Genomic DNA, 27,475 nt, shown 5'->3' with positions numbered 1-27,475 from the left:
AGTCCAGGGCGATGTGGGACCACGGGCGAGGAGGAATGGGCAACGGCTGGAGCAGTCCCGCCGGCGGCTGATGGGACGACTTGCCGCAGGCGCAGGAGGTGCAGGCCTTGATGAACTCCGTCACGTCGTTGCGGAGCTCCGGCCACCAGAAACGCTGGGCGACGAGTTGCACAGTCCGGTTCACCCCGGGATGACACGCCACCTTGGACCCATGTCCCCACTGCAGAACTTCAGATCGTAAGGAGGGAGGTACGAATAGCCTCCCTGCTGGGCACTCCGTCGGCACCTGAACCCCCTCCAGGGCTGCCTGGATCCGCTGCTCAACCTCCCACTGGACGGCCCCCACGACGCACCGGGTCGGGAGGATGGTCTCCGGGGATCGATCCCTCCCCGCAGGCTCGTGGAGACGGGAGAGGGCGTCGGGCTTGGTGTTCTTAGACCCGGGAGAGTAGGTGAGGATGAAGTCAAACCTGGTGAGGAAGAGGGCCCACCGGGCCTGACGGGCGTTCAGTCTTTTGGCGGAGCGAAGGTAGGCGAGGTTCTTATGATCTGTGTAGACCGTGAAGGGTTCCTTTGCCCCCTCGAGCCAGTGCCGCCATTCCTGCAAGGCGGTCACAACTGCCAACAGTTCACGGTTGCCCACGTCGTAATTGGACTCGGCGGCACTGAGTCGACGGGAGAAAAAGGCGCAGGGGTGCAACTTCTGGTCGACCGGAGAGCGCTGGGACAGCACAGCCCCCACCCCCGAATCCGAGGCGTCCACCTCCACGATAAAGGGGAGATCAGGATCAGGGTGCTGTAGTACGGGGGGACTGGTGAACGCCGCCTTCAGGTTTGCGAACGCCGCATCCGCGGTCGGATCCCACTTAAATGGGGTTTTAATGGACGTAAGGCGGGTTAAGGGGAGCGCCTTCTGACTATAACCGCGGATGAAGCGTCGGTAGAAGTTGGCGAACCCCAGAAAGCGCTGCAGTTCCTTGCGATTGGTTGGAACCGGCCAGTTAGTGACGGCACGCGTCTTAATGGGGTCCGCCCTTAACCTGCCCTGTTCAATAATGAACCCTAGGAAGGAGATGACGGGAACATGGAATTCACACTTTTCTGCCTTGACGAAGAGCCGGTTCTCCAGTAGACGTTGTAGCACCAGCCTAACGTGTTGCTGGTGCTCGTGTAATGACCGGGAAAAAATTAAAATATCGTCAAGGTAAACGAAACAAAAGATGTTAATCATGTCCCTTAGCACATCATTGATTAGGTTTTGGAAAACGGCAGGGGCGTTGGTGAGCCCAAAAGGCATAACCAAGTATTCAAAATGACCCAGAGGGGTCTTAAAAGCCGTCTTCCACTCGTCACCCTCCCGGATGCGAACCAAGTGGTAAGCGCTGCGCAAGTCTAATTTGGAGAAAATGGTGGCTGACTGTAATGGGGCGAAGGCGGAGTCCAGCAAGGGTAGCGGGTATCTATTCTTAATAGTTATCTCGTTTAAACCCCGATAATCTACGCAGGGTCGCAGGGTCTTGTCTTTTTTCCCTACGAAGAAAAAACCCGCCCCTAACGGTGAACGCGATGGTCTAATAAGACCTGCGGCGAGCGAGCTGTTGATGTACTCCGTCAATGCCTCGCGCTCGGGTTGGGACACCTGATACAGCCGCGAGGTCGGCAACGGAGCGCCCGCCTGCAGGTCTATAGCACAATCGTAGGGGCGGTGTGGAGGCAAAGAGTGGGCACGATCCTCGCTGAACACCTCCTTTAGATCCCGATAGCAATCCGGCACTCCGTCAAGGCAGATCTCCTCGGGGGGTGTGACACGTTCATGCCTCCCGACGGCCGATTGCAGACAGTGCTGGTAACAGTACTGGCTCCAGCTGTCTATCGCTGGGCGCGCCCAGGAAATCACGGGATTGTGTGTCTTGAGCCAGGGTAACCCGAGAACGATCGGGGCGTTGCGAGACCGCATTAAGTAAAAACGACGATGTTCGACATGGTTGCCGGACAGTAGAAGTTTCAACGGCTCCGTCCTATGCGTAACTACCGCCAGGAGACGCCCATCAAGATCACAAACCCGCTTCCTATCTATCAGCTTCTCCACGGAACAACCCAGCTCGGAAGCGAGATCGGTGTCCATTATGCAGTCATCTGCCCCCGAGTCTACCAGAGCCCGAACCCGCCACGACCGGGACCCCCCTAATATCTCCCCCTCGAGTTCGAGTCTGTTGGGGTGACCAGGCCGCGAGTCGACTCGCCTAGACTCGAAGGGAGGCGCGCGCGGTCGTGACTCACAGTACTCCTGGTGGGCAGGGGGTGACGACCCCGGATGGCTGGTTGCGGCGTGAGGAGATGGTGGAACGCCGTCAGTCGTCGCTCGATCGCTGAAACGACGCTTTCCTTCCTCCGCACCAGCGTCCCTGCCTCCCAGCTGCACCTGTTCCTCCGTGGGTGTTCGTCGGAACTGGGGCCGCTCACCCCCACGCTCCCGGCTTCGCTCCCTCAGGCGATTGTCCATGAGGAGGGAGAGGTCGATTAATTCCTCCAGGTTGGTGCTGTGGTCGCGGGTCGCCAGCTCGTCCTTGAGTTGAGGGTTTAGTCCACGGCGAAATAGGCCACACAGCGCCCGATCATCGTATCCACTCTGGGCGGCCAGGATCCGGAACTCGATGGAGTAGTCCGCTACCGATCGCTCCCCCTGGTGGATGGCGAGTAACCGGCCCTCTGCCTCTCTGCCCCGCACGGGATGATGGAACACCCGGCGGAACGCAGCCACGAAGTCGGGGAACGAAGTACGGAGATTCGGCTTGGCGTCACTTGTCGCAATCGCCCACGATGCTGCCGGACCTGTTAACAGACTCATGACATAAGCCACCTTGGCGGCGTCATTAGCATAGGCAGACGGCTGTTGATCAAAAATGAGAGAGCACTGGTGGAGGAAGTGTCCACACTGCCCGTGCTCGCCCCCGTAGCGAGGGGGGTGTGGAAGCGATGGCTCCCTCGTCATAATGGGATATGAGGGGGGCGCTTCGGGAATGATAGAACGAACCCCGGGGGGAGATGGTCTCCGCTCTTCCACCCGGACCAACCGAGGTTCTAAATCATCGGACCGATGAGCCAGCATGGAGACCGCGCCACGGAGTTCCCTAATGGCTTGGCCCTGCTGACTCATCTGTTGCTCTTGTCGGGAAAGAGCGGACAAAATTCTTTCGATGTCTGCGGGATCCATGGTGGCCGGAGAATTCTGTCACGTTCTGTCCGAAGCGATAACTATCGCTTCGTGCAGAACAATGAAAATAAAGAGTTGGATCCCCGGAAAACAGACACGAAAGAACCTTGTCAAAACAAAGAGTGTCTTTAATGACAAAAACAGAAAGAGCCCGACAGGGAAAAAACGGTAACACAAAACGCTGGTCAAATAAGGACCAGGGGAGAAATAAGGAAACAACCGAAAACGCTCGCCGAAAAAACAAGGTGCGAGGAACTACTGAATAGGCAATATAAGAGAGTACAATTTAGTGACTAATCGCGAATGGCAAGAGTAAAGGCCGCAAGGCAAGAAGGCAACGAGTAATCTATAATCGAGGAATTAGCACGAGAGAGCAATGGCACGGCGTGGAATTCTCCGGCAGCGAGATGACTGTCGGAGTCTCTTAATAAAAGAGGGCAATCAGCCCGAAATTACGGACAGGTGCGCGGATGGCGGGGGAGAAAACCCGCCACCTGCTGGCGGACACGCGACGTGACACTATTGTACTATAAGGGTATGTTCAGTCTTAAAGCTATTAAAGTCTTAAAAAAAAGAAAAACAACAACAACAAAAATAACTGAGAAAAGATGCGATTTCCCCAAATGAGTATGTTAAAGGGCAATTCAGTGAAGCAGCAGAACTTGAACTGTGGGCAATAAAGAACAGATGGAGAAGTAGAAAGATGTGTGGGCCTGAGACTGGGGACGAGGCTCCTCGGTTTAGAAGTGAGAGCCGAAGGGTCAGTGGCTTTGGTGCCATCTTGAAAAGAGAGGATGGAGCCACGGGGCTATTACCACATCCGGAAATGGCTAAGGGGTGCAGGAGAAAATGAGCAAGGTCATATTTTGTGTGACACACGCATGCACACACACACGCACGCATGCACGCACACACACACACACACACACACACATACACACACACACACACACACACACACACACACACACACACAATTGCTTTCGGAAACTTTCTTGTTGAATAAAATGTGTGCATACAGTATACCTAAGAGACACATTTATCGTATGTGTCTCTCTGTTTTCTGTGATCACCGTGTGCAGTTTTGCACTCTAAATTTTCAAAGTCAAATAAAAATGTACCACTGCCAATACCTCAACCCTCCCTCCCATACCCTGAGAAGAAAGCACTTTTACTAGGCTTGCATCCACCAACTTTATTTTTTTAAGATGGGGGTGAGAGGTTGTTACCTTGTCAGTCAGCATGGCCTCTTATCAGACCATCAGACTACCCTCAGATTCTCTTTCCAGATGGAGGTGAAATAGGGCTCCAAAAACCAAGACCCCCACAGACACTGAGAGAATGGGTGCCTCCCCTGATCCCCTACCTGATGGAGGTGCTTTAATGTGGGCTCGGATTTCATTTTTTGTCCCCTCCGCCCACATCCCCATCAACCTTGCCGACACTGGTATCTTCATTCAGACATGTTCCAGGCCCAGAAACCTGGATGCTAACATGCTATTGAAGCGCCACTGAGAGGTGTAGATCTTGGCGAAGGTGTTGCAGACAGATGCTTGGCTAAAGTAAAGCATGGAGCTCTCGACCTTCATGTCACGCATCCCACAATGCACTGCGCCAAATGCAAACAATGCCACTTTGGCAGGATAGGAGTCGTGTCGCTACTTTGCGTAAATGGCGCCTTGCTTTTACACTTCTACTGTAGACAGCTGTAGCGCACCAGGGTGATACAACAAGATGAGGCAAAAGAAGTGCTGAGCATTCTATAGGCTATCAAAAGAGCGACTTAGGCGTGGCGAATGAATAGGAGTTCTAAAAGAGCCAAAACTATGACAGGGAAGTGTTGATAGCAAAAGATGTGATCCAGCACTTGGCACACGGCGGCTGAATCAGCAGATACTAACATACCCAAAAACTGTGTGTTCAAGACCGACGTGAAGCCAGCCTATAACACCACGCGTAAAGTTTGGGGGAAATAATCTGTTTTGCTTATGCCTTGAAAATGTTGTTTATGCTGCTATGATTTTAGAGATATCACACAGTTAAATGGAATGACTGTCAAACAGTAGCAGCATAACAATACTTTTTACGGTGCAAACAATGGCAGCGGCTATATCAGCAAATGTCACCATACCTAATAACTGTGTAAGTCCTATGTGAAGATGCTATCTTAGATGGCATATAGACCAAACATTAAGGGGCATAACAAAACCAAATTACACATATTTGTAACCTTCCAAGCTTTTGGATGATGACAAGCACTCACCTGTCTAGTGAGTGGGATAATATATAGATATCATGAAACTGCCGGAGCATTCTCCCAATCTGCTGTTGTGATTGTTGGCAAAAAAAGCACCCCCACCACTTGATAGATTAGTAATGTCCAACCTGTCCAGCTCGCGCATGTACCTCATGACGTCCTTTTCATCAATATGAGAAGTGAATTCAATTGGATCGAATTTTGACGGATCTAAACTAGTTTTATCCCTGCTCTCCACTGTTGGTCCTGGGCGTGCTGGTGCTACAATGCTGCCAGGAGGCCGGACGAACAAATGCACGCGGGAATTGGTCCGGAGCTCGACAGGCAGGAAAACCTTTTTTTTTCTTTTTAAAGCAGGACGAGGAGCATCAGGTCCAGTGTGTAATTCCTCTTATAATAGAAAGCTCCTGCCCATACGGGAGCCCCAAGACTGTGGCTCACCACAGAACATACCCGCCTGCTTTATTATAGTGAAGTGCAAAGACTGCCATTCTCAATGACGTTGCACAGGGTGCCACTCTCTGTCACCGCCACCGCAAAGAACAACTTCATGCCAACCACAGTGCCAGCTGACCATCTTGTCCAGCCACATTGAGTTTCTGCCTAGTGCCGCCAGCATACCACAGTCAAGGAAAGAAGCATGGCAACCACAGAGTGGTAAAAATTGTCGGAGTTTTCTCCAGATGTCAAAGCCCACTCTGTCGCTTCGTGCATTACAATGTCTGGCTTCTCCGAACATTCTTGTTTGCCATCCAGCTGCATCCCAAAGGAGCACAAGTCCAGACTGCTTTACCCACATTTTTCCCGAACACTTCCATGGACTTCTATGTCCCATGGGACAAGCGAGACAAAAAAGCACCATTTTGAAATAGTGTGTAAATGTGGTTTTGTTTTGCTGGCTTTTATATGTGTGTGTGGATGGGTGAGGGGAAAATGTGACTGCTTTGTTGTCATGCTGTATAGACAAAGGATGCAGCTAATATCATTCCGAGCAGGCCCTGCACAAGATCAGGGTTTACTCTGCCGACCCTTCTGAACTTCACTTCTTGGTGGAAATGTGGTTTGAATCTACAATCCCTGTGGATTGGAATGATCTAGCTGTATGACGGTCCACCATCATTTCTACTCAAATGTTAATCACATGCTCGTACTTCCCCCGACCCCACTGTGATCAAGATAAGATAAGATAAGATAAGATATCCTTTATTTGTCCCACAATGGGGAAATTTACAATTTACAATCAACCCTTGGACCTACATTGCAAATTATTGAAATGCAAATTTCTCCTACTTTGTAAGTATGACACTGACATTAAAACGATTTTAATTGTTCTAACTTCCAAGACACTACACACTAACCTTTGTTTATTCCAGTCACTGACCGTCCAATTATAAGGAAAAATAAAAAAAGAGATCAATTATATTTCATATGTTAGGTTAAGGAAATCTGTTTTGTTTGTGCTTGCTTAAAATCACTACTTCCTAGTCTCACGGGACCTCAATTGCTATTATTACATGAACGAAAATATAAACCTAACACTTTTGATTTTGCTGCCATTATTAATGAGTTGACCTCAGAGATCTAAGATTCGTGCTATGTACACAAAAGCCCGACTTCAATCAAATATTGTTTCAATACCTTTGCAAATTTGTGTTTGTGAGCACATCTCCTTTGGTGACATATTCCATCCACCTCGGTGGCGTGGCATGTCAACATGCTGATCAGACACACAGCGTGATAACTGCAGAGATATGACTCAGGCTGCCCACAGTACAAAGCCACTCTGAAATGTACAGTTATTTCATCGAGTGCCTCGAAGAGGAAAAAAAACAACATTATTCCTTTATCATAAGCAGTCTCCCAAGGTGTTTCGTAGAGTTTGGAGGCACATCCATCCACTTAATGGTGATTCGGCACTTTGGAAAGGTGTTCTTTTCACCCGATTTTCTCTGTGCATGGAAGACAGCGGGTTATGCTTATGTCAATGTTGAGAACCATTTTGGTGGTGGGATTATACTGTATGATGGGCAGGCAATGTTATGGACAACGAACACAGGTGCATTTTTTTTATTACACTTTATTGCGCAGAGATACCATGGGGAGATCCTGAGGCTCTTTGTTGTGCTCTTAATCGCATCACATTGCGCTAAGTTGTAGGGATCTGTACACAATTCCTTAAAACATCCCAGTTTTTGCCTGCCCGCCATACTCACCACACATCCTCCTTTTAGCGTGTTTGTCTCTGGATCGGCGTAAATGACGGTAGTGGAACAACATTCCAAGGGCCAAAATCAACAACCTGATCAACTCTATGTGAAGAAGATGGGTTGCGCGGATGTAAATGGGCCTACTTTTCTGACAATCTATTGTCCCGCTATTACAGTAAAACCGCACATCGTAAAGTGGCTTTTTATCGTGGGCAGCCTAAGCACACATATCTACTCATCCTCCTGTCTAATCAGCATCTTGATCTACCATACCTGTGAAATGGATGGATTCTTTTAGCAAAGAAGAACTGCTCACTAACACAGTTCAGGCACATTTGTGTATAATATTTGAGAGAAAAAAAATCTAGATCTGTAAGTTCAGCTCAAAAAAAGTTGTTCGCTTTATGCTTTTGTTGAGTGTCCGATTCTGGTTTGGGAGTCTGAATGATCTAGGAGAGCAAAATAACGCTGTTCTTAGTCTGCAAGGCCGTGTGTTCTATTTAAGACACAATCAGTGAAACATCTTTGAAAAGATATGGCACCTGTGTCTGTAAATGGAATTCAAGCAGTTTTTGTCATCCTGTCACCAGATGTCTGAGGTAATTTACATTGTTGAATGTGAAATAGATCCAATGGACAGTATACAGTCAGCAGCACAACCCCGCAGGCATCCGTAGCCGCCGTCTTTGATTCCGCTTCAGCTGGTAGAGCTCCTGACATCTCACTTTGGTACGTAAAGACCACCTCTTAAAATGCGCTCAGAACCACAGAATGGACAAGCAAAGGAATCCAGCGATTAGAAGCTTATCGGAGTGAATGAGAGATTAGACCGAGATGAACCTGTAAGAGAGAACTCAAGAGAGACGGGGTGGGGGAGGAGGAGAGAGGAATTTGGGAGTGAAGAGAGGGAATTCCATGCCCCTTTTCACACCTTTTATTGTTGTTGCACAAACCTGTATTTAAGACCTGTATGAACACTATACTCTTTATTTTCTGCCTCGGGACAGTTTCAGCAAAAAATGAGCATGTCTTGAGAACAGCACTTTTTCTGTCTTCCTGCCTGCTGCATACGCCTTCGCAGTGTGGCTGTGTGTGTGTGTGTGTGTGTGTCTTTAGCGTGCACTCTTGGTTTGTCTGTATTTTGTCTCCAAGCTTTGGACTGCATGATGCAAATACGTGCTCCAGGACGTTCACATGTGTGTGTGCAAATTGTTCAAAACCGAAACCCCTCTATTAGGAACTGGTTCTGTGAATTCCACCTGTATCATGAGCAAAGCTCCCCACCATTAGAGATTAGTGAGAGAAAATGGTAAAGGAGGAGCTCGATCTCCGTGTATTGGGTGCTGACAGTTTTTTTTCCCCTTTACTAGTGTATGCAATTTTCTTTCGATATGTATCAAAGACTAACGTTAACTTCTGTCATATATAAGATTATATATTTCCTTTGGCACAATGGTGATCCAGGGTGGCCCGGTGGTCGGGTGGATAGCGTGTCGACCTCACAGTGCAGAGGTACCTGGTTCAATTCCAGCTCCGGCCTTCCTGTGTGGAGTTTGCATGTTCTCTCCGTGCCTGCGTGGGTTGTCTCCGGTTTCTTCCCACATTCCAAAAACATGCTTGGCAGGCTGATTGAACACTCAAACCTGTCCTTGGGTGTGAGTGTGAATTCGGATGGTTGTTCGTCTATGTGTGCCCTGCAATTGGCTGGCAACCGGTTCAGGGTCTGCCCTGCCTACTGCCCGAAGACAGATGGGATAGGCTCCAGCAGGCCCCACAACCCTTGTGAGGATAAAGCAGAACAGAAAATGGATGTATGGACAATGGTGATCCTCTTCTCCTCGAGGGGCTGTCGCCCCTCTTTCATGACGTCGTCTTAAAGCTGGTGGCTGAATGCACCACCCAACAAAACAGGAGTGAACGAAATGTTTGTTGAAGAGATGACGTTGGAAGTGGCTTCTGACAGCTGTTTTCATGGAAGCCACTGCCCAGCCTTTGAAAGCATTCACAGCCGTTGGCACGCAGGACTCGTCTGCATCTCACGATCTGACATCTCTGAAGCTTACTCATGCTAGCTTTCCCCTTGCATGTTTGCTCAGATGAAGGAAATTATGTAATTAGCCTGTGAGTGATTGTTTTAATTCATTTTTCAACCGCCACGCCATCTCGACAGCACCAGCCATCCTTGAAATGCCAATTTCTGCCTTTACCCTTCTGTCTCTATCCTCTTTTTTGCCATCCGCACTTGCATTTACTTCCTTGCTCTGTGGCACCAGGAGATGGTTCCAATTTAGTCCGAGCCACATCCTCACTCACCGCCTTCATTAATAAGGGACATAATAGCGACTAAGTGGAAGAAAATGAGCACTTGTCATACAAGTCCATTTTTAATGATGGAACAGAGTCACTTTGTTGAACATCAAAAGAGGAATTTGAGGGTTGCATGAAGGGGGCAAAAGCAACATATTGATGTTAAGGGTGTATTTTGCCTGGCTATAGTTAGAAAAGCTGAATGTTGGGAGATGGATGCTGGAGTACATATGGGCAGCATTGGGCGGGGCGGGGAGTGGGATAGGGGGATGGGGTGGGGGACGCAAATCTGGCATTTTGCACTCTAATTCCAGCCAGCCTGGAGGCCTGGAGCGCTAAGAAGGGCCTCACTGTTGCTCTCTGGATCGGCCAGGTATTGCTTACATAAAAAGCAAGTGAAAACAGCTGTAGGGATAATTAGCTTGATTCTCCATTACATGCCATGAGGGCCAATAACTAAAAAATTGACTTTTGTTTGGGTTAGAGCTACAACCCCATCTAGGAGGAAGTTGTAAAAAGTCAGGAAGAAAAAAAAGTAGGAAAATGAGAAATTAAAAAAAAAAAAGAATAATAACAATAATAAACTCTTGAGGCTTTTGTTTCCGAGGAGATGCCCAATCTTCCAGGGAAGACACACTGTAGGCCTTATTTTTAAAATATGTTTTATGTTTCCGTGATAGCACAGACCAATTACCTTGATTATTTTTTTTCTTCACATTTAGCGTCTCATATTATTCATGGGCACCTGTGACATCATACAGATGATGTTTGCAAGAAAATAGAGAACATCTGTGTATAAAATTGGTGGCTTCTATAATTACAATGAGAAAAATAAATAAATAAAATACTTTTTGAGTAAGTGGGGATAGCCCACCAATAAGCTTTTCCACAAAAAAGTCTACCAAATAAATCAATGGCCAAATATATCAATAAAAATATGACAAAAATAGAAAGGGGGAACAAACTCTGGAAATTGGTGAGGTTGTGGGTGCCAAACAGCAATTATGCGGTGGTCAACTGTACCAGTCTTTCTTTAACGCCTTCAGGGAGCAAGTGAGCCATGATTGGTCATTACCTGAGCCCTGAGCAGCTGTCAGGTCATTTTCAGCAGACAGAAAATGAGATCGACAAACACAGGTGGATTTGGCTGCTTAACTTGTCTTCCACATATGAAATAGGAATCATAATGCAGTGTTTTAGACTAGTGAAGGTGCATAGAACATATTATTGTAAAGACAATCTGGGTGGATTTCACTTTTGATACAGTTTATTGCAGTTTAATAAAGCATGAACGCACGCATGTCTGCTCGCACCACGTTTCGTGATTATGAATGTGGACGCTGACCTGAGTTTATGGAGGGAATGCATCTGCTGCGTGTGGTGCAAGAGAGGTGCTGACAGAGAAGAAAGAGGAGCAGTCTTTGTGCATATCAACAGGCAGGTTGTGCTCTCTATTATGGTCTGCCGGAGGCCATATTTATTGATTCTATGCTGCCACCCCAAATCATTAACTTAAGTGCAGACGACAGCGGAGAAACTTGAGTCACAAATTTAGACAAACTCACGTTAGGGTTTATACATGCGCACGCACACGCACACACACACACACACACACACACACACACACACACACACACACACACACACACACACACACACACACACACTCACTTTGTTGCATAACAAATGATGGCACTTTAATTGCACTGCCTGTTTATTTACTCGTGGCTGTAACGAATGGTCACTCTTCAGCCAATGAGCATGCACTGCAGAAGTGGACACATTCCATATGATCCGTTTTGAAGACCAACACGCTAAGCTCATCTGCTTTCTGTCAGTATCGTTTGAATCATCATGATGATCACCCAATGTCGTGTTTGCATGGTCGACAGTACAGTATTTGTGTTGTTGGCCGGCGGGATTGAAATGTGTGTGACTCACAATTACAATGTGTAACACAAAATAGTCTGTGGGCTGATGCAATGCAGTGCTCTCATCATGATAGACATACATCACCATTTTTTAAACAATCCCCAGGAAAGTAGTGAGTTGTTTTGGACTGTTGTGCTGCCTGAATAACAGACATATTCCAAACTCGGTTTTCCCTTCCCCCAGCCCTTCTTTTTTTTTCTTTATTCTGAGCACTTGATGTTTGGGCCGCTTCCTTAAGGAGTTCTGGAGGCCCGCCAAACATTTAGGAACAAAACGGTAGAGAAATGGAAAACTTAATAGGAGACGCTGAGCTTTTATTTGTCCACTACCAAGCAGTGTTTTTGTAAAATTTCAAGTGATGACAAATGACCTTTAAAACAACAGGCCATATTAATGTCTATTTTAGCACTCCGTCTTCTTTTGTTGTTGCTTTGTTTTTTTTAATCTTGGTATTTGACCTCTCACACAAATATGTTTTCATCCTGTTTCTGTCAACAGCTGCTTGCACCGCCAGATCTCGGGAGGTCCAGGTGCTTCAGTGCTGCTTTCGAATTACCTCAACTCTGCTTGGATTTTGGAGCCGATCAGTGCAATTAAAGTGGAACAGTCTATTAAATGTACTTATTCATTTACTGTAAAGCCGACGATTGGGACCGGAACTGCCTACACTTGTGTTTAACTGACGACCATTGAAATACCTTAGGAATAAATAATAACAATTAACTCCTAAAAAATAAAAATATCCCCAAAACAGAGAAATACAATACACTAAAAATAGGGGGGGAGGTGGGGGATGATGCTGATGCAGGGGGTGACCTGAAATCCCCCCACTGCCCTGAAAAAAGTGAAAACAAATGAAAAACGAAAAATTACTGTGCATGCTGACAGCACAGAAGTCCTTTGAGACAACAAGATTGTTTTTGCTCTAATGTTTGATTTTGCTGATCCTACCAATGACATCACTCATTGATCAGCCAATTACGACATTACAACTGATGACCTATTTTTCATAAAATGCAAAATATTTGACGTTCTGATGCAAACAATCAGATCTACGCAAAGTCCAATTCCTGCCAGACGGGCATGCATTTCAGGAGCCACAACTTCCGATAAGCTCCAAATGTTGTATTCTTCTTTGCTGACGAATGCCCTGACCCGAACGTAGGGGGGCAGTTAGGAGTGTTGGGCCCGCTTTAATGTGGCACCCCTGCCTTTATGTCCCTCAATGTTTGCTGGGGGTGGGGGATTGTGAGCAGGGTAAAATGTTCAGTTTTGAGTTCTGGCTCTCAATCAACACAAAATTGAGCCACTACTTTTAATACGAATGTAGCCAAGCCAGTGGATATACCGATAAAACTTTGGTGCAACTGGACTTGCGAACGTAGTATTACGTTTACTTCTGCCACTAAATACAGTTTTGGACTTTTCACAACATGGACCTCACACCTTCAGATCCACGAAGACCTTCTCGATGTACCGTGCCAATGGAGACAAACCATATTGCAGAGACATTCTTCTGATATTGGACTGGATTCGAAGCTTTCGTGTTCTAAGGCTCAATTGCTGACTGACCTGACTTTGGTGGAACATCTCCTCCTTGCCTTGTTGAAGAGGCTGAAAGTCACCGACATCAGTTGAAATGTCGGCTAGGGTCAAATTACAATTCATATAAAAATAGGAGTACTGGACATCTCTCTGTTGAGCCTGTTGTGAATTTGATTGCTAAAACAATATCAACCATGTCATGTTTTCTTTGCACTTTTTTGTGACATTCATTTCATATCCGAGTGCCACTATTTTGGGTTTTGAAAAGTGATGTGTATTTTGTTTGACACGGTTTCTTTTGCACAGTGCATATTACTCGGGAAGCAGCTTGAAGTCTCAGACTTAGTGACTCACAAACATGGACAATTGAACCTCAGCCTGAGGACCCAAAAGACACAAAGGGGGGGACCTAAATTCTTCCCACCTTCATCTTTTGAGCTGTCTGAAACACACTTCCAAAGATGAAATAAACAATAAAAAAAATTACAAGTAAAAATTGACGCTTTTACAGGTGGATATTAAAAGACAAGAAAGGACTTTGGGGTTCCTTGAGTTCATATTATCAGTGTTTTCTTTCCACATAAATACATAAATTATATATACAGTGATCCCTCGCTACTTTGCGGTTCGTTTATCGCGGGTTCAGTGCATCGCGGATTTTTTCAAACATATTTAATTTTTTTTTTTTTTTTTACATATACATGTAGTGCAGTACCTGTATATGTTGCTCTATGTGACTCGCTGTTGTTTTGCAGCTTCTCACTGACCGTTTGCGAACTTTGGAAAAAAAAATATATTTTTACTTGTTTATGCTAATTGAACGCTACTTCGCGGATTGTCGTCTATCGCGGGTGGTTTTGGTCCCCATTCACCGTGATAAACGAGGGATTACTGTACATATATACATTTTTCCCCCTCAATTGTTCTCTTTGCTCCAGTGGAACAAAGTATTAACATTTATAAAGTACAACATTTTTTATTCTGCTTATGTGTGGGTGGTTCAGATCAACTTTATCCATAACTGTGAATGTTTGTGAGGGTTCTCACGGGATTCACCCTTGACTTGTTCCCACAATGTTCTGCAGTGGTCAGCGTGTTTCCAGTTGTTTTAATAAACGTTGCTTTCACAGGAACTATGAGGTGTCTTTTAAGCCAAATAATGTCAATAACATTGACAGTGACAGTGTTTGGTGGTCAAAGGGAGTGCAACAATGGCTATTTTCACAAGATGAAAGTTTCACCACCACTAATGGCATTTTCAACAATAGACTCTTGAAGTTTTTCCCAGTTTTCATGGTCTACCAAGCCTCTCCCACTCTCATAAACTCAGCCAGATGTTGCCCCGGCTTTTCTTCCTCAGAAAACATGGGGGGTGGATGTGGAGGTGATCGAGGAGGAACGGCGGAGAGGGCGGGTTCACAAATGTGGCTAAGCATGTTTGGTAAGACCAGCTGGATGCACCTTGGCACGCAAGTCTGCCAACAGCTGATGTGCAAAGAGTAGAATCCAGAAATGTGTGTGTCATCACCCTTGTTCAAACTTCGTGTCCTGTTGCCAGACTTTTACTCTTGTGATACTGTACACTTTTGAATACTTTATTACCTACCCCTGCACAATGAAATAAAATCCATTTGTTTTTCTTTACACCGCTTGCTTCATTAGGATGGTGAGACGCGGGTACACCCTGGTTTTGTCACCAGACAAACAACATTTTACACTTAAAGTGACACCTACGGGCAATTTAAACTCTTCAACGAAAAGAGCATACATGTTTTGGGAACGTGGAGATAAGCCGGATGAGCTGGAGAAAAACACCAGACTCCACATCAAGGCCTGAAGCCAAGATTCGGACCTTCAATCAAAAAGTTTGAGGCAGACATGCTAACCCTTTGGCCACTGTTCAACCATTATTTTTTTCTCCTCATGTGTGCAGTAAAACAAAATGGCAGAACTGAGCAACGAAACTGTTACTTTGCTTGCCTCCCTCCACTTATACAAAGAAGTTGCGATTGGCTCACAAGCAGTTCAGGGTGTACCCCGCCTGTTGACCAATGACCGCTGGGTTCGGCCCAGCACATCTGAGACCCTCGTGAGAATAAGTGGATCAAATAATGGTTGTGTGTTAGTGGGAGAGTTTGACGCATGTGTAATTTTGTTTAAGAGTAAAGATATTGTTTTCAATTGACTTTGAAATTCTTTTGAGACCATTTTCATCAGCATTTTGTGGAGGATTGCGTCCAGCAAAAATCCACTAATAGACACTGTTATTATGATGGAACAAATATACTGTATATATACATACAGAAAGAGGGAGAGATTTGTTTTTCTCCACGAAAAATAAATGCATATAAATTAGGGATTGGATTTTTTTTTTTTTATGTGATTGATATGACATGGCTGCACTTGACTAATTTTAATTTGCGGAAGCCTGACGATTGTCTTACATGGTACATCAATTGTTTGTTTGGGAACATCCTTGTTCAACTAAGTATTTTGCCATTTATTTTAGCTTTGTCGTCTTTGACAATAGCTACGAACATTCCGTGATTTACAGCGTGACGGTGTCGTGAAATCATTCAAAAACAATGACCTTCGACACCGGTCGTCGGGTTCACGGAATAACATTTGAGGTGTAAGACCGTGGATCTCTGCTGCATGTTTGTAGATCATGTAGCATAGAATAATAATTACAGTATAGGCCGCAGTCCTGGAAAAGCCCGTAGGTGATGAGAGCAGTCTGTAAAAGCACACCAGACGATTTTGCAAGGACGAAATTCGATCTGCTGAAGGGGAAAATCCTAGCTGTGCTCTGGAATGGATAAGGTAATAGCCTCAGGTGCTTTTTCAAGTTTATTTTAGGTAATAGAGAGGTTTGTTTTGTTACAGCCTGTCCCACCCTCGCCTCGCTCAATTCGACTTCTGTGGCGTGGCGGTAGTCATGCGCATGCGCGTCGCGGAGGTCTCGGCCGGGTCCGCGCTGCCTTGTGGGAGGAGGCCACACGAGCAGGTGAGAGAGGGAGAGAAATCAAGAGAGGGGAGCTCAAGTCGTCTCCCGTCTGCTGCACTTCACAACACGCACGCCGCGCGGGAGGACGAATCGTCGGCAAAAAACAACAAAAAAAAACCTCGCCGCTTTCTCTCTTAGTTTGTTTGTTCGTTTTGATTTTTTGTTTACTCCTTGTAACAGCAGCGCGCGCGCCAGCCCCACCGTTTGGAACGTCGTTGTTATTCGGTATTTTGGGGAACACTTTGTGTGTGTGTGTGTGGTGCTAACCTCCAGTGTCGCGCGGCGGATGACTATTTGCCACGACTTGGACTCGGGGATTGTCAGAGTCTGCGTCCTCGCGCAGAATGGGAGCTAAAGTGACAAGTCGCTCGCGACGTGGAGCAACGCGTGGATCTTTGCGCAGGTAAAACGCTCATTGACCAGAGAGCGTGCCCGGCTGGGATTTATTCTTTTTTTAATTTTTCTAATATGGGATGTCCTAATCGTGTAGATGCCTTTTTTTCTTCAAAAGTGAATTTAAACGGCCACTGACTTTTGTCGCTTCAACCCGGTGTGGCGACTTTCCACATTTTTGAGAAAGAACGGCTCACTTGGACTCATTAATTGCCTGATAGAAGACTTTGTTTAATTTTGCCGCTTCCCAGTGGTGAGGCGCACGGAGCGCATCCACTTCTCTTTATTTTATTTGGACTGTTTTTGGAGTGTCCGTTGCCGAAGAACTTTCCACTTTATCTCCGACCCGCGTGTACACCAGATTGGGATAAAACGACGAGAGAAAGGAAATTAATTTCCCAGTGGACAGCATTGGGATTATTGGTTTGACATCGTCTGCACAAGTTGGATTACATCTTCCAGCTCCCCGGTGAGTAGAGCATCTCCATGTCACTGCAAATTTAATTTTACAAGTGCGCCTTGTCTTCTTGGATGTGTCAGTGTCGTTCTCGATTTTTTTGTATTGTTTTGCTTCGGGGTAATCAAAATCTAAATAAATGTAAAGAACGGATAAAATGATATTTGATCCGAAATGACTTAAATTCGTTTTTTACGTGTATTTTCTTTGGCAATCGTTTCTTCATACTGCTGTCTATCAAAGCGTAGTAATTGGCTCCCTCTCCTGGTTTGAACTTCAATACGGAGGAAACAAAGACGAGAAAATTTACGTGTTCAATATTGCAAATTGTTTCTATCTCACGTAGTTCATTGTAGGTTCAAAAAGAATATTTAATTTGTTGAATTAAAATAACACACATGCAAACAGTTTTAACCTGTGAAATCAAAATTATAATCACCAATTCCTTGATGGAAGTGATATTTACTGGCCTGTGCTGTCTTCGTATTTCTTAATTGCTTTTTAAGTCGTTTTGAGATGGAAAATTGACACGGAATAGAAATGACGTTCTCATGACCTGCTCGGTAGAAATGTTCTAAATTCAAATGACTTGACTCTGCAGTCACGCTGACTATTTTTGACGACATTCCTCTCATTGATCTCCAACGGAAGTGCGCTCAATTCGATGCCACTTTTGGATCCACAAATGGGTGTGCTCGTTAGCAGTCAACAGGTCAATTTGCAGCGCCACTTTTGTAGGGGTCAAATGTTTTGTAGGGCGGGGCGGGAGGGGCTCACCGATTTAAGAAGTCTGCAGCGCCTCCACTTCGCCAGCGCACTTTAACTGCACGAGAATCAAATACAATAATACAGGGGAAGAATTGGGGGGGGCTGTTGGGTTTATTTTTTTACAATTTAAACTCAAGTTGAATAACTTGATCGGCATCAAATCAATTCATAATTGCGAGTACCTGTGGCTCTGGTACGCGCGTGGAAGTACAACCAAACTACAACTGATTTAGTGTTAACTGTGAATACATTACAAGGTGGCAGTCACCCCCTTAGCCCACTTGGAGTCCGCTTGTAGACCTGCTTACGTAAGGAGCGCTGGTGAGCTTTACGCCAGTCCGGTAATCGTGTCGAAAACCTCAGTCCAATTTTGGCGATTTATACACATGCAGGGGGATTGTATTCCGTTTTCACCCTATAAAGAAATCCTGATTTAAAATAAAAAAAAATTGCTGAGCATCTCGGCCTTCTGTTCCGCCCGCTGTCGACGTGCCACCCCCTCCCCCACACCACTTCGCCACTTTATTCTACTTTCACTTTACCGGTAAATGTGCGTATATCTAGTTTTTATAAAGGGCGTTCGTATTAATCTGTGGAAATTATAATCTTTTAATTTAATCGAGTAATTCAAGTAACGTCTAATGTACATTTTAGTTGGTTTGCATTTTCACGATTGCATCCACTGGCTGTAATAAATAAATCTTGTTTGTACATATCCCTTATTTGTTTGTACATGGCCCTAATTTGAAATGTTGTGGGTCATTCGAGATGCGTTCGACCCCTTAGAACGCATGCGTTTATCGTGCATGCAAACCAAAACCCGCCCAAGTCTCCGTGCGCAAAGTAAATTGTCAGGAATGCGTCAGGCTGAGGTTTCAGTTCCATTGTCCTTGCTGCTTCCACATCTATCACGTGATTCACACTCAGCGGCCGTAAAAAGTCGGCTCATACGCGTGCAACTCTCGCGTGCGCGCGTGTGTGAGTGCGTGCGTGTGTGCGTGTGCGAAAGACAAAGGGAAACGGATCGTCTGCAAATATTTGACATTTGCCGCAGCATGCACGATTAACAGTGTATGTATGTTTGTGAACGTGAGTGACATGTTGCTGTATCGTCCCTCAGATTGGCGTGACGATGAAGTTGGGACTAAATTGTGTGTGTCGGCCGGCCTGCTGGCCCCTGGGCAGCGTGTTGGACTCCAGACACTGCGTCTTTGCACTCACACTCCTCACGCTCCTCATGCAGGTGGTGGTGGAGGCCAACTCATGGTGGTATGTATTGCTCTTTGCGGGGATTTGCCAGTCTGTGCAGTGTGGCATTTGGAACTGTGCAAGCCCGTTTTGCATCCATGTACCATATGTGTGTGTGTGTGTATGTATATATATATATATATATATATATATATATATATATATATATATATATATATATATATATATATATATATATATATATATATATGTATGTGTGTGTATATACATATATATTTTTTTCCCCCCAAAAAAATTCAAACGAGTTTTTTGTCAGTCTACTTGGCTTCAGTTACACCACATATGAAGTCCCACAGCACGCTAGCTGTTACACCTTAGCATTTCAGGAACACCTTTCTTTCTCCCCCGTTTTCTTTTTTCTGTTTTTGCCAAGCCAAAATTACTGATATAAAAATGCTGAATATCTGTGGTTTTCATTGTTGTCAATCTCAATGTGTGTAATTTGCCACGCGTCTGTGTTGCCGTTAAAAGGGAAAACTATTGATGCACGATGCTCTTAAATCATCACACTGATGCATTGTTTCAAAATCTTGACTGAGCAAAAGCACCCACGTTACATTTGAAAAAGGAGGGGGAGGGAATGTCGCAAAAATTATGAACACCGAAATAATGAGCTCCACTCGATTTGCTCCCAAATGGAATTACTTTGTGTGAAATTTGAGGCAAGCTGAATAGCAACAGGTGAATACACAACAAGCGTGCCTTCGACCATCTCATGGAAGAGCATTTAAATGTTCTAGCTGTCACTATCCACCACAGGTGTGGAGAGATGAATGAAATGTTATGTGTAATAACTAAATCAAAAATTTCGGAAAAAACTAGATCATTTCTCACAGTGCCCCCAATGATCTGTCATGATACGCAGGTTGGGAATCATTGCGATAATGCACCTACAGAAAGGCAAATGTTTGGCTTGGCGAAATCTCTTCTTAGAAGTTGCTATATTTGTCACTCACTGCCTGTAATTAAGAGCATTTGCAGAATCTCCACCAGCCTCACAAAAAAATATTCAAATATATATTCAGTACATACTGTACATACATAAAAATTTGGTTTAATTGATCAAGTAAAGGTGCCCGTGCCATCTTGTGGCAATGTGCAAAAAAATTTAATTTTACATGTATATGTGTGTGTAATATGTATGTTTTGATGCTTTTGACGATTGGCTCACAGTCCTACTTGCAAGCTTACCACAAAGTACAAACTTTCTTTGAGAAAACGTCAGTGGGTCCATGATTTAAGGGGGGTAGCATGTCTGCATAGTGTCTCCGTAAACTATATTTCCCTGGTGTGTGTGTGTGTGTTCCGTTGCAGTTGATCAAGTTACACGAGGGCTAATTGTCTCTCTCGAGGGGCTCGGGGATGGGCCGCTCGGATTGTCTTGTGGCCTGGAACCAGATGCCCGGAGTAGTGCGGCTATTTCTTAATATCCCTCTTCGAATCATTACTTCACAAGTCGCGCCGTGGAAATGTTGGAAAATGAGCTTGCGTGACAAAATTGTGGGCCGTTTCATCTTCATAGCTTTAGCCGGTAAGAGCGCACATGAAGAAAGCTCGAACCGAACGAACCAATGGCGGTGGGCGAAATTGTTCAAATGTGTGCAAAGTTTTCATCGTGGAGAACTCCCGCAAAGGGCTAATGTACATATTTTTACTTTTGTTTTCCCTTGAAAAATAAAGCTTTCCAAAGGCTGTAAAAAAAGAAATACTCAGTCACGGGACGTTGGCTCTTTAGTTGAACTGCTCCCAGCTCGGCTTCTTCAACATGCGAGGAGTTGAGCGTTTCTTTCTTTCAACCGGTGTAGACCATCATCCGCATTTCCTTCTTTCCTACTGTGCGCTGCTTTTTTGCCCGCCATTGCGTGCTTGGCACTGGCCATCGCATCACTTTTCAGTGCGAAAGATTTCAAGCTGTTCTGAGGATTCTGCCGGACAATAAAATGCTCCAAGTCTGAGAGGCAGAAAACCAATCAGCTGTTGATTATCTTTTATTGTTTTCTCTTGCTCATTTTGGCGCGCCATGGCACACGATTGAAAGCGCCTGCCTTTTCATCCAGGTCTTTAGCCATGAACCCGCTGCTGATCCCCGAGGCCTACATCATCGGTGCCCAGCCTCTGTGCAGCCAGTTGGCGGGGCTTTCGCAGGGCCAGAAGAAGCTATGCCAGCTCTACCAGGACCACATGCAGTACATCGGCGAAGGTGCAAAGACGGGCATCAGAGAGTGTCAGTACCAGTTCAGACATCGCCGCTGGAACTGCAGCACAGTGGACAACTCTTCCGTCTTTGGACGGGTCATGCAAATAGGTAAGCGAGACAGACGTCATCCGTTTTTGGGAAACTGACACATTCGCATTCTGCAAGCGGTTAGCTTGGTTCAGATTTTAGCATGCAACATAGCCGAGAATGAGCTTCTCTCCTTGATGGCCGGGAGGCAAGGTTAAAAATGAAGGCGTGCGTATTTCACACACTCATTTAAGATGGCAGAACTTTACAAACCGTGCTCGGCTAAAACCACTAAATGTTTTCTTTGGATGCGTGCCCGCATCTCAGGAAAGGGGGGGGGGGGGATGTTGACGTCAAGTTTTGTTGATCACGATCTTGCAAATGGATTATAATAAATCCCGGCAATGTGGTCATCGTAATGTCAGCAGTGTTGCTGCAGTTTTGACAGCATGCTGATATTTGGCAGTTTTGTCCGGCTTGGCCAGAGCGATGTCTATTCTATGATTAGGAGCACTACGGATTGTCACCTTGCTTTATTTTGGGGCTTATGTTTTTAGGCACAGAAAGTTACACGAATGCCAAGATTGGTCTTTCGCGTTCGAGATGTGTACTTCAACTGTACACTGAATTCTCAAAATGAAGACACTTCAAAAATGTATTTTGCCTCCTTGAAAAGTTTTACTTTATTAAGTTGTGGCTTGAAATATGTCTCAAGATTGCTGCTGTCGCCCCATTTTCAAAAATGGAATTTACTATGTGGTACTTATGGCTCCATATTTTATTTATTTTATTTTTGCAACAGTCTATCCTTCCGGAGAGAGTTTCTTTAATATTGGATAATGGTGATTTCACTGCAGTAGAAAACAGTGCAGCTGGATGTGTGGATGATCCAGAGAAACAGGCTGCGGTTGACCTCTATTGAATTGGGATGCCAGAAATCTTCAGTGATTTGAAGCGGACATCATACAAAAGTATGCAGAGATGATAGTAACGGTCTGCTTGAGAATTTCTTGACCAGTGCGGTTCACGTCGCCTTTTGAGTGTATGTTGCCCCCACTCTCCGACTTGCTCTTCCTCTTCCACTCTCCAGGCCACGTAAACATGCTCGCCCCGGTCTGCTAGTGTGACCGTCTGGCTGCTTGGTTGATGGACCCTGCTTTTGATTTAAAACCCAGTTCCGAGCAACACTGAAGCAGTTGGGTTCAGTTCCTTTGTCTCTCTGGTTTTCTTCAGGGTGGTTTAGAGAAGAGGCAGCAGGGAAAGAGAAGGCACTTGAGTCTGTCGACAAGTCTGATACGACGCCAATATTCGAAAGATGAATTAAACAAGTCAAGAATCTGAGTAATAAATCCTCTCCTCTCGAATCCACTCCTTTGCAGATATTCCAGATTGATGCATCTCAAACTTTCTAACAGGCTTCCTTTACCCACACCGTTGACTTAAAAAAAAAACTAATAAATTGATGCCTCTCTTTTGAGTTTCTATTGGCGCCTTTTTCCATTCATGCCATGACAAATCTTTTCAGTTTTTCTTTCAAACACTTTTCCTTTCTTGCACTTAGTCCATCTGCTTTTGTCATTGCAGTCCTTGCTTTGTGGCCATAAGGCCTTGTAAGAGGTGCAGTTCCATTTTGTCTCAATCAGTTGCTATGCTTTTGTCAACCGTTTCTTCTTTTGCCATTTTTTTGTCCACATGGGTCCTCAGTTTTGCTCTTTGGTCATTATGGCGAGTTCCAATTTGCTGAGGTGCATTTTGAGTTTCTTTCTCGGTAGTAAATAATGAGGTAGGCTGGGCTTCGTGGGCAGAAAAAGAATGTATAACAGAATCCATCAGTCGTGACCGACAATGTGAAAGACACCTTGTGGTTTTCCATTTGGGGGTGGGGTGAATTCTTTGTCATCGGAGGTTGCTGTCCAAGCTCTAGCTCAAGCCCAGCAAGAGCAAACCCAATTCCACTTTTCAACATGTTTGACTAAAAGCCCGCAGAAGTGATCAGGTGCTGCGCAACAAGTGACGGTGCATGACCGATGCAACGAAAAGAAAAAAAAAAACGCGTCAAATGAAGGTCGCTGCGTGAAATGAAATGCTTTTGTTTGGTTTGCACCCAAGCATTTCAAACTGTTTGCGCACAGGCAGTCGAGAGACGGCCTTCACCTACGCCATCAGCGCAGCGGGGGTTGTGAACGCAGTGAGCCGCGCTTGCAGAGAGGGGGAGCTGTCCAGCTGCGGGTGCAGTCGCGCCGCTCGGCCCAAAGACCTGCCGCGAGACTGGCTGTGGGGCGGTTGCGGAGACAACCTCAACTATGGCTACAGATTCTCAAAGGAGTTTGTGGATGCCCGTGAGAGGGAGAAGACCTACCCGAAAGGCTCGCAGGACAGCGCGCGGCTTATGATGAATCTTCACAACAACGAGGCTGGAAGACGGGTAGGTGTCCAGACACACATTCCAAGCTCTTTATGATTCTCAAAACGTGCGAGCGATAAATCCACACGCCGTGGCCTTCTGCGTGCTTTAAAAAGGCCACGCTGGAAGTGAGACGAGCCAGGTCAATCAGATTCAACAGCTCTGTCGGCTCTCCCCCGCGGGTTCCGAGATCTGAGGGCTAGATAGCATCGCTCTGACAGTGCTGGGGTTTCATTTTTCTCCCCAAACATCTTGAAACCACCTCAAAGCAAACGTGGAGCCAAGATATTGCGAGCCAGGCCGTTGTCTTTCGGAGAGCGGGCTGTTTGACTGTACTTTGCCTTGCCCAAATGCACACGGGATCGGACCGTGAGCGAATTATACATCATAAAGATGAATCGTGCTTGTCTGACTGGCTTTACATCCACGCGCTGTGCTTCCTTTGCCCCTCAGACTGTGTCCGATCTTGCGCACGTGTCATGCAAGTGCCACGGGGTCTCGGGCTCTTGCAGCCTTAAGACCTGCTGGCTGCAGCTGGCTGACTTCCGCAAGGTGGGCGACGCCTTGAAGGAGAAGTACGACAGTGCCGCAGCCATGAAGCTCAACTCTCGCGGGAAGCTGGTGCAGATGAACAACAAGTTCAACCCCCCTACCAGCCACGACCTGGTGTACATCGAGTCCAGTCCAGACTACTGCCTGAAGAACCAAAGCACTGGCTCCCTGGGCACAGTGGGGCGTCTTTGCAACAAGACCTCCGAGGGGATGGATGGCTGCGAGCTGATGTGCTGCGGTCGCGGTTATGACCAGTTCAAGGCCCAGTTAGTGGAGCGTTGCCACTGCAAGTTCCACTGGTGCTGCTATGTCAAGTGCAAGCGTTGCACCAAAATCGTAGACCAATTCGTCTGCAAGTGAGACTCGAGCTGCAAGCGAAGGAGTCCAAGACGGAGAGCGAATGGAAGAGAGAAACTATATAAATGATATTTATAGAGTTAAACAACTATGCCATTGCAAAAAAAGACTTGACTTTTTTTATTCTCCCCCCCTCCCCAAGTAAATCACGTTATCAGGAACTGAGAGTATCATGAAATATTTATTTTAAAATTGTTTTATTTTGGCCCAGCTGATTTTAAGCCCTACAAGTGCCTCAATTGGCTGGAAACACCTCTTCCTAACGATTGAATTTGTTCTGGAATTTTTATCTTTTGTGACATTTCTCTGATGGATCACAAAATGGGACCACGCTTTCCATTTTCTAAGAAAAAGTAGTGTGATACTTGACGCGCGGTTGACTTCAAAGTCCTGTTTTGTTGTACGGCTGCGTTGACAGGAGAATGCCTGCGTGTTGTATGGATGGATGTGTTTTCATGGGCCCCTTCCCAAACCAGCTCTCGCATCCCCAATCCCAACTTCTCAACTCATGGAGCAGGATGGATCGCGTTCGTTTGTGTGAGTCCAGAGAGGAAAAATGGGTTCAGACAAAGGACGTTTTGGGGGGGCTGGGCTATTTATTAAGCTGTCCCGAAAGCCCAAGCGATCCGCAGGTGCTGCAGAAGCCCTCCACCATGATGCACTTTTGAAATACAGAGGCTTAAACTTAGTCTGTATGTCTTTTCAGCTGTTTTTTTTTTTTTAATACTGCAGTGCATCACTTAATGTATCCATATTATAGCCAACACTGTCTTCCATATTAAATCAGCTTATTCAATTACCATAGTCTACAATACATAACCTGGTTTGGATATATATGGGCAAGTCTTTGATTACATTGGTGAAATAGTTCTGTGTAGATGGTATATTCAACCGATCAGTAAACTGTATTTATTTTATTTTGTTTTTAAACCGGATCCACCACTATCGCAGCAAAATACGACTCCTTTAGTTGGACACTCTGTATGTGGAAATCACTTTTAAAAAGTTGTCACTCACTCTCGCGAATCTTCACAATTTTTGTAAAGGGAAATGCACCTTATATGTCAACTCAGTTGTTCCTACTCACTCATGGTCTGTGTTGGTGTTTGACACATTTTACATCGGATGGTCCAATTCCCAATCGCCGCATTTTTTTCAATACCACTCGTAAAGTCAACTATCTCCACCGGTCCAACTAAATTTATGTATATTTATAAGCTTCCTCTGTCAGTTTGAGGTTTGTTAAATTTCATGTGTAACGGCAAATATTTTGTGATATTTTACAAATTGGCTAAATGTTCAACTTTGTTTCAATAAATATATGAAACCCGACTATTTACTCAGATTGCCTTTGACAAGTTGTCTTTTTTGGCTCGGGGCAGACGTCTGCATGACAAAGTAGGAAGCTCTTGGATCGTAAAGTTCCAAGACGGCATCCGTTCAGTTGGTCTCCTCTTCAGTCCGATGTCGTAACAGACAGTCTAACCTTCCTGAAATGACAGCTGTGCGGCGGGAGCGAGAGATTGCTTGAGAGCCGGAGATGGGCTGCCTCTAAAGCATCTTAGTTGTGGTTAAATTACATGCGGCGCTCAACAATCCGCTGACAGTAGGTCAGTAAATGGAACCATTAATCATATTGTTGTCGGAAGACGGGGATTTTCGGTGTGGGCAGCGGGGCCGGGGCTGCCTGGAAAAAGACCGGGCCTTGTCAGAGGCTGCGGGAGCTCAAACGGAGAACAGGAGAGAAGATTAGGGAATAAGAAACGAAGGATTATGCGAACTGGAGAAATGCGAGAGGAGCCGCCGACAATGCGGTTGAATGAAAGTGCAGTTAAAGAAGTAATAGAGAAAGTCTCGACAGTGGTTCCGCTCTTGGTTGCGGTGTGGCCTTTCAAAGTCGGTGCAAACGTGACCTGCTCTTCCTGGCTGCTCTATTAGGTACACCTTCACAATGCGCAAACGGCGCGCCACGTAAATGAGTACATCACAGCTGATGTGCACGTTTTTGTTTTGTGATGTTTTCAATGGTACAGTAAATTCTACTGTGAATATTTCCCCCAAATTTGGGCCATTGATTGCAAGCGAGATATGACAATAAGCACACACAAAAATGTTTATTCTGAAAAAAAAATCATTCATTGCTTAAGGGCACCTCAGCAGTAGATTAGTGTCACTTTAAGACCTGCACTTAAAAACATGCTTTTTATTTTCGTCAAGTGGTTGCACAAAGAAATCTGAATCCAGATACATCAGTAGACTCTATTCTACTCTATTAAAAATATATATATATTGGATCCAGATACTTTATGGCACCCGTTTGAGAAAATAAAATTAAACACGTTTTACCAGCAATGTGGTTACCATTCTTAGAATCTGACCCATGTTCTCTGACTCCAAAGCCAAGACCTTTTGGAGTCAGCTGCTGCGGCCCCAATAGTAATAATACAATGGAGTTTAAATCCACTGTACAGGCACAAATATAAACTGTTAATACAACGAGCAGGAATTTTCTAGAGGGAACTGTTTTTTTTTTAAATTATTATTATTATTATTTTGAGTCAACAGATTTAGCTTGGTGCCAG

At 45.4% G+C, this 27,475-nt stretch overlaps 2 protein-coding genes across 4 annotated transcripts in view; both read left to right on the top strand.

Annotated features, from left to right (window-relative positions):
* Positions 1-15,106, top strand: part of LOC127595580 (ERC protein 2-like) — a 175,269-nt gene extending 160,163 nt beyond the window's left edge. For all 3 annotated transcript variants that reach the window (XM_052057192.1, XM_052057190.1, XM_052057191.1), the window contains one exon: positions 12,416-15,106. The gene's annotated coding sequence lies outside the window, so the exon portion shown is untranslated. The remainder of the gene's footprint in view (positions 1-12,415) is intronic.
* Positions 15,107-16,586: 1,480 nt separating this feature from the next.
* Positions 16,587-26,236, top strand: LOC127595620 (protein Wnt-5a-like). Its single transcript, XM_052057264.1, has 5 exons — positions 16,587-17,331; positions 19,208-19,356; positions 21,414-21,661; positions 23,713-24,005; positions 24,438-26,236. The coding sequence occupies exons 2-5, from the start codon at positions 19,220-19,222 to the stop codon at positions 24,894-24,896; spliced, it is 1,137 nt and encodes a 378-aa protein (XP_051913224.1). The 5' UTR covers positions 16,587-17,331; positions 19,208-19,219; the 3' UTR covers positions 24,897-26,236.
* The last annotated feature ends 1,239 nt before the right edge of the window (positions 26,237-27,475 follow it).

This window comes from Hippocampus zosterae, chromosome 2 (genome assembly GCF_025434085.1).
Source record: "Hippocampus zosterae strain Florida chromosome 2, ASM2543408v3, whole genome shotgun sequence".
Taxonomy (NCBI): Eukaryota; Metazoa; Chordata; class Actinopteri; order Syngnathiformes; family Syngnathidae; genus Hippocampus; species Hippocampus zosterae.
This window is presented reverse-complemented; position numbering and strand designations above follow the sequence as displayed.

Excerpts from the sequence above, each read along its gene's own strand:
- LOC127595620 (XM_052057264.1), top strand. The coding sequence starts at position 19,220 with ATGAAGTTGGGACTAAATTGTGTGTGTCGGCCGGCCTGCTGGCCCCTG. Across the intron at positions 19,357-21,413 it reads GTGGAGGCCAACTCATGGTG|GTCTTTAGCCATGAACCCGC; the intron begins GTATGTATTGCT and ends CTTTTCATCCAG. Across the intron at positions 21,662-23,712 it reads TGGACGGGTCATGCAAATAG|GCAGTCGAGAGACGGCCTTC; the intron begins GTAAGCGAGACA and ends GTTTGCGCACAG.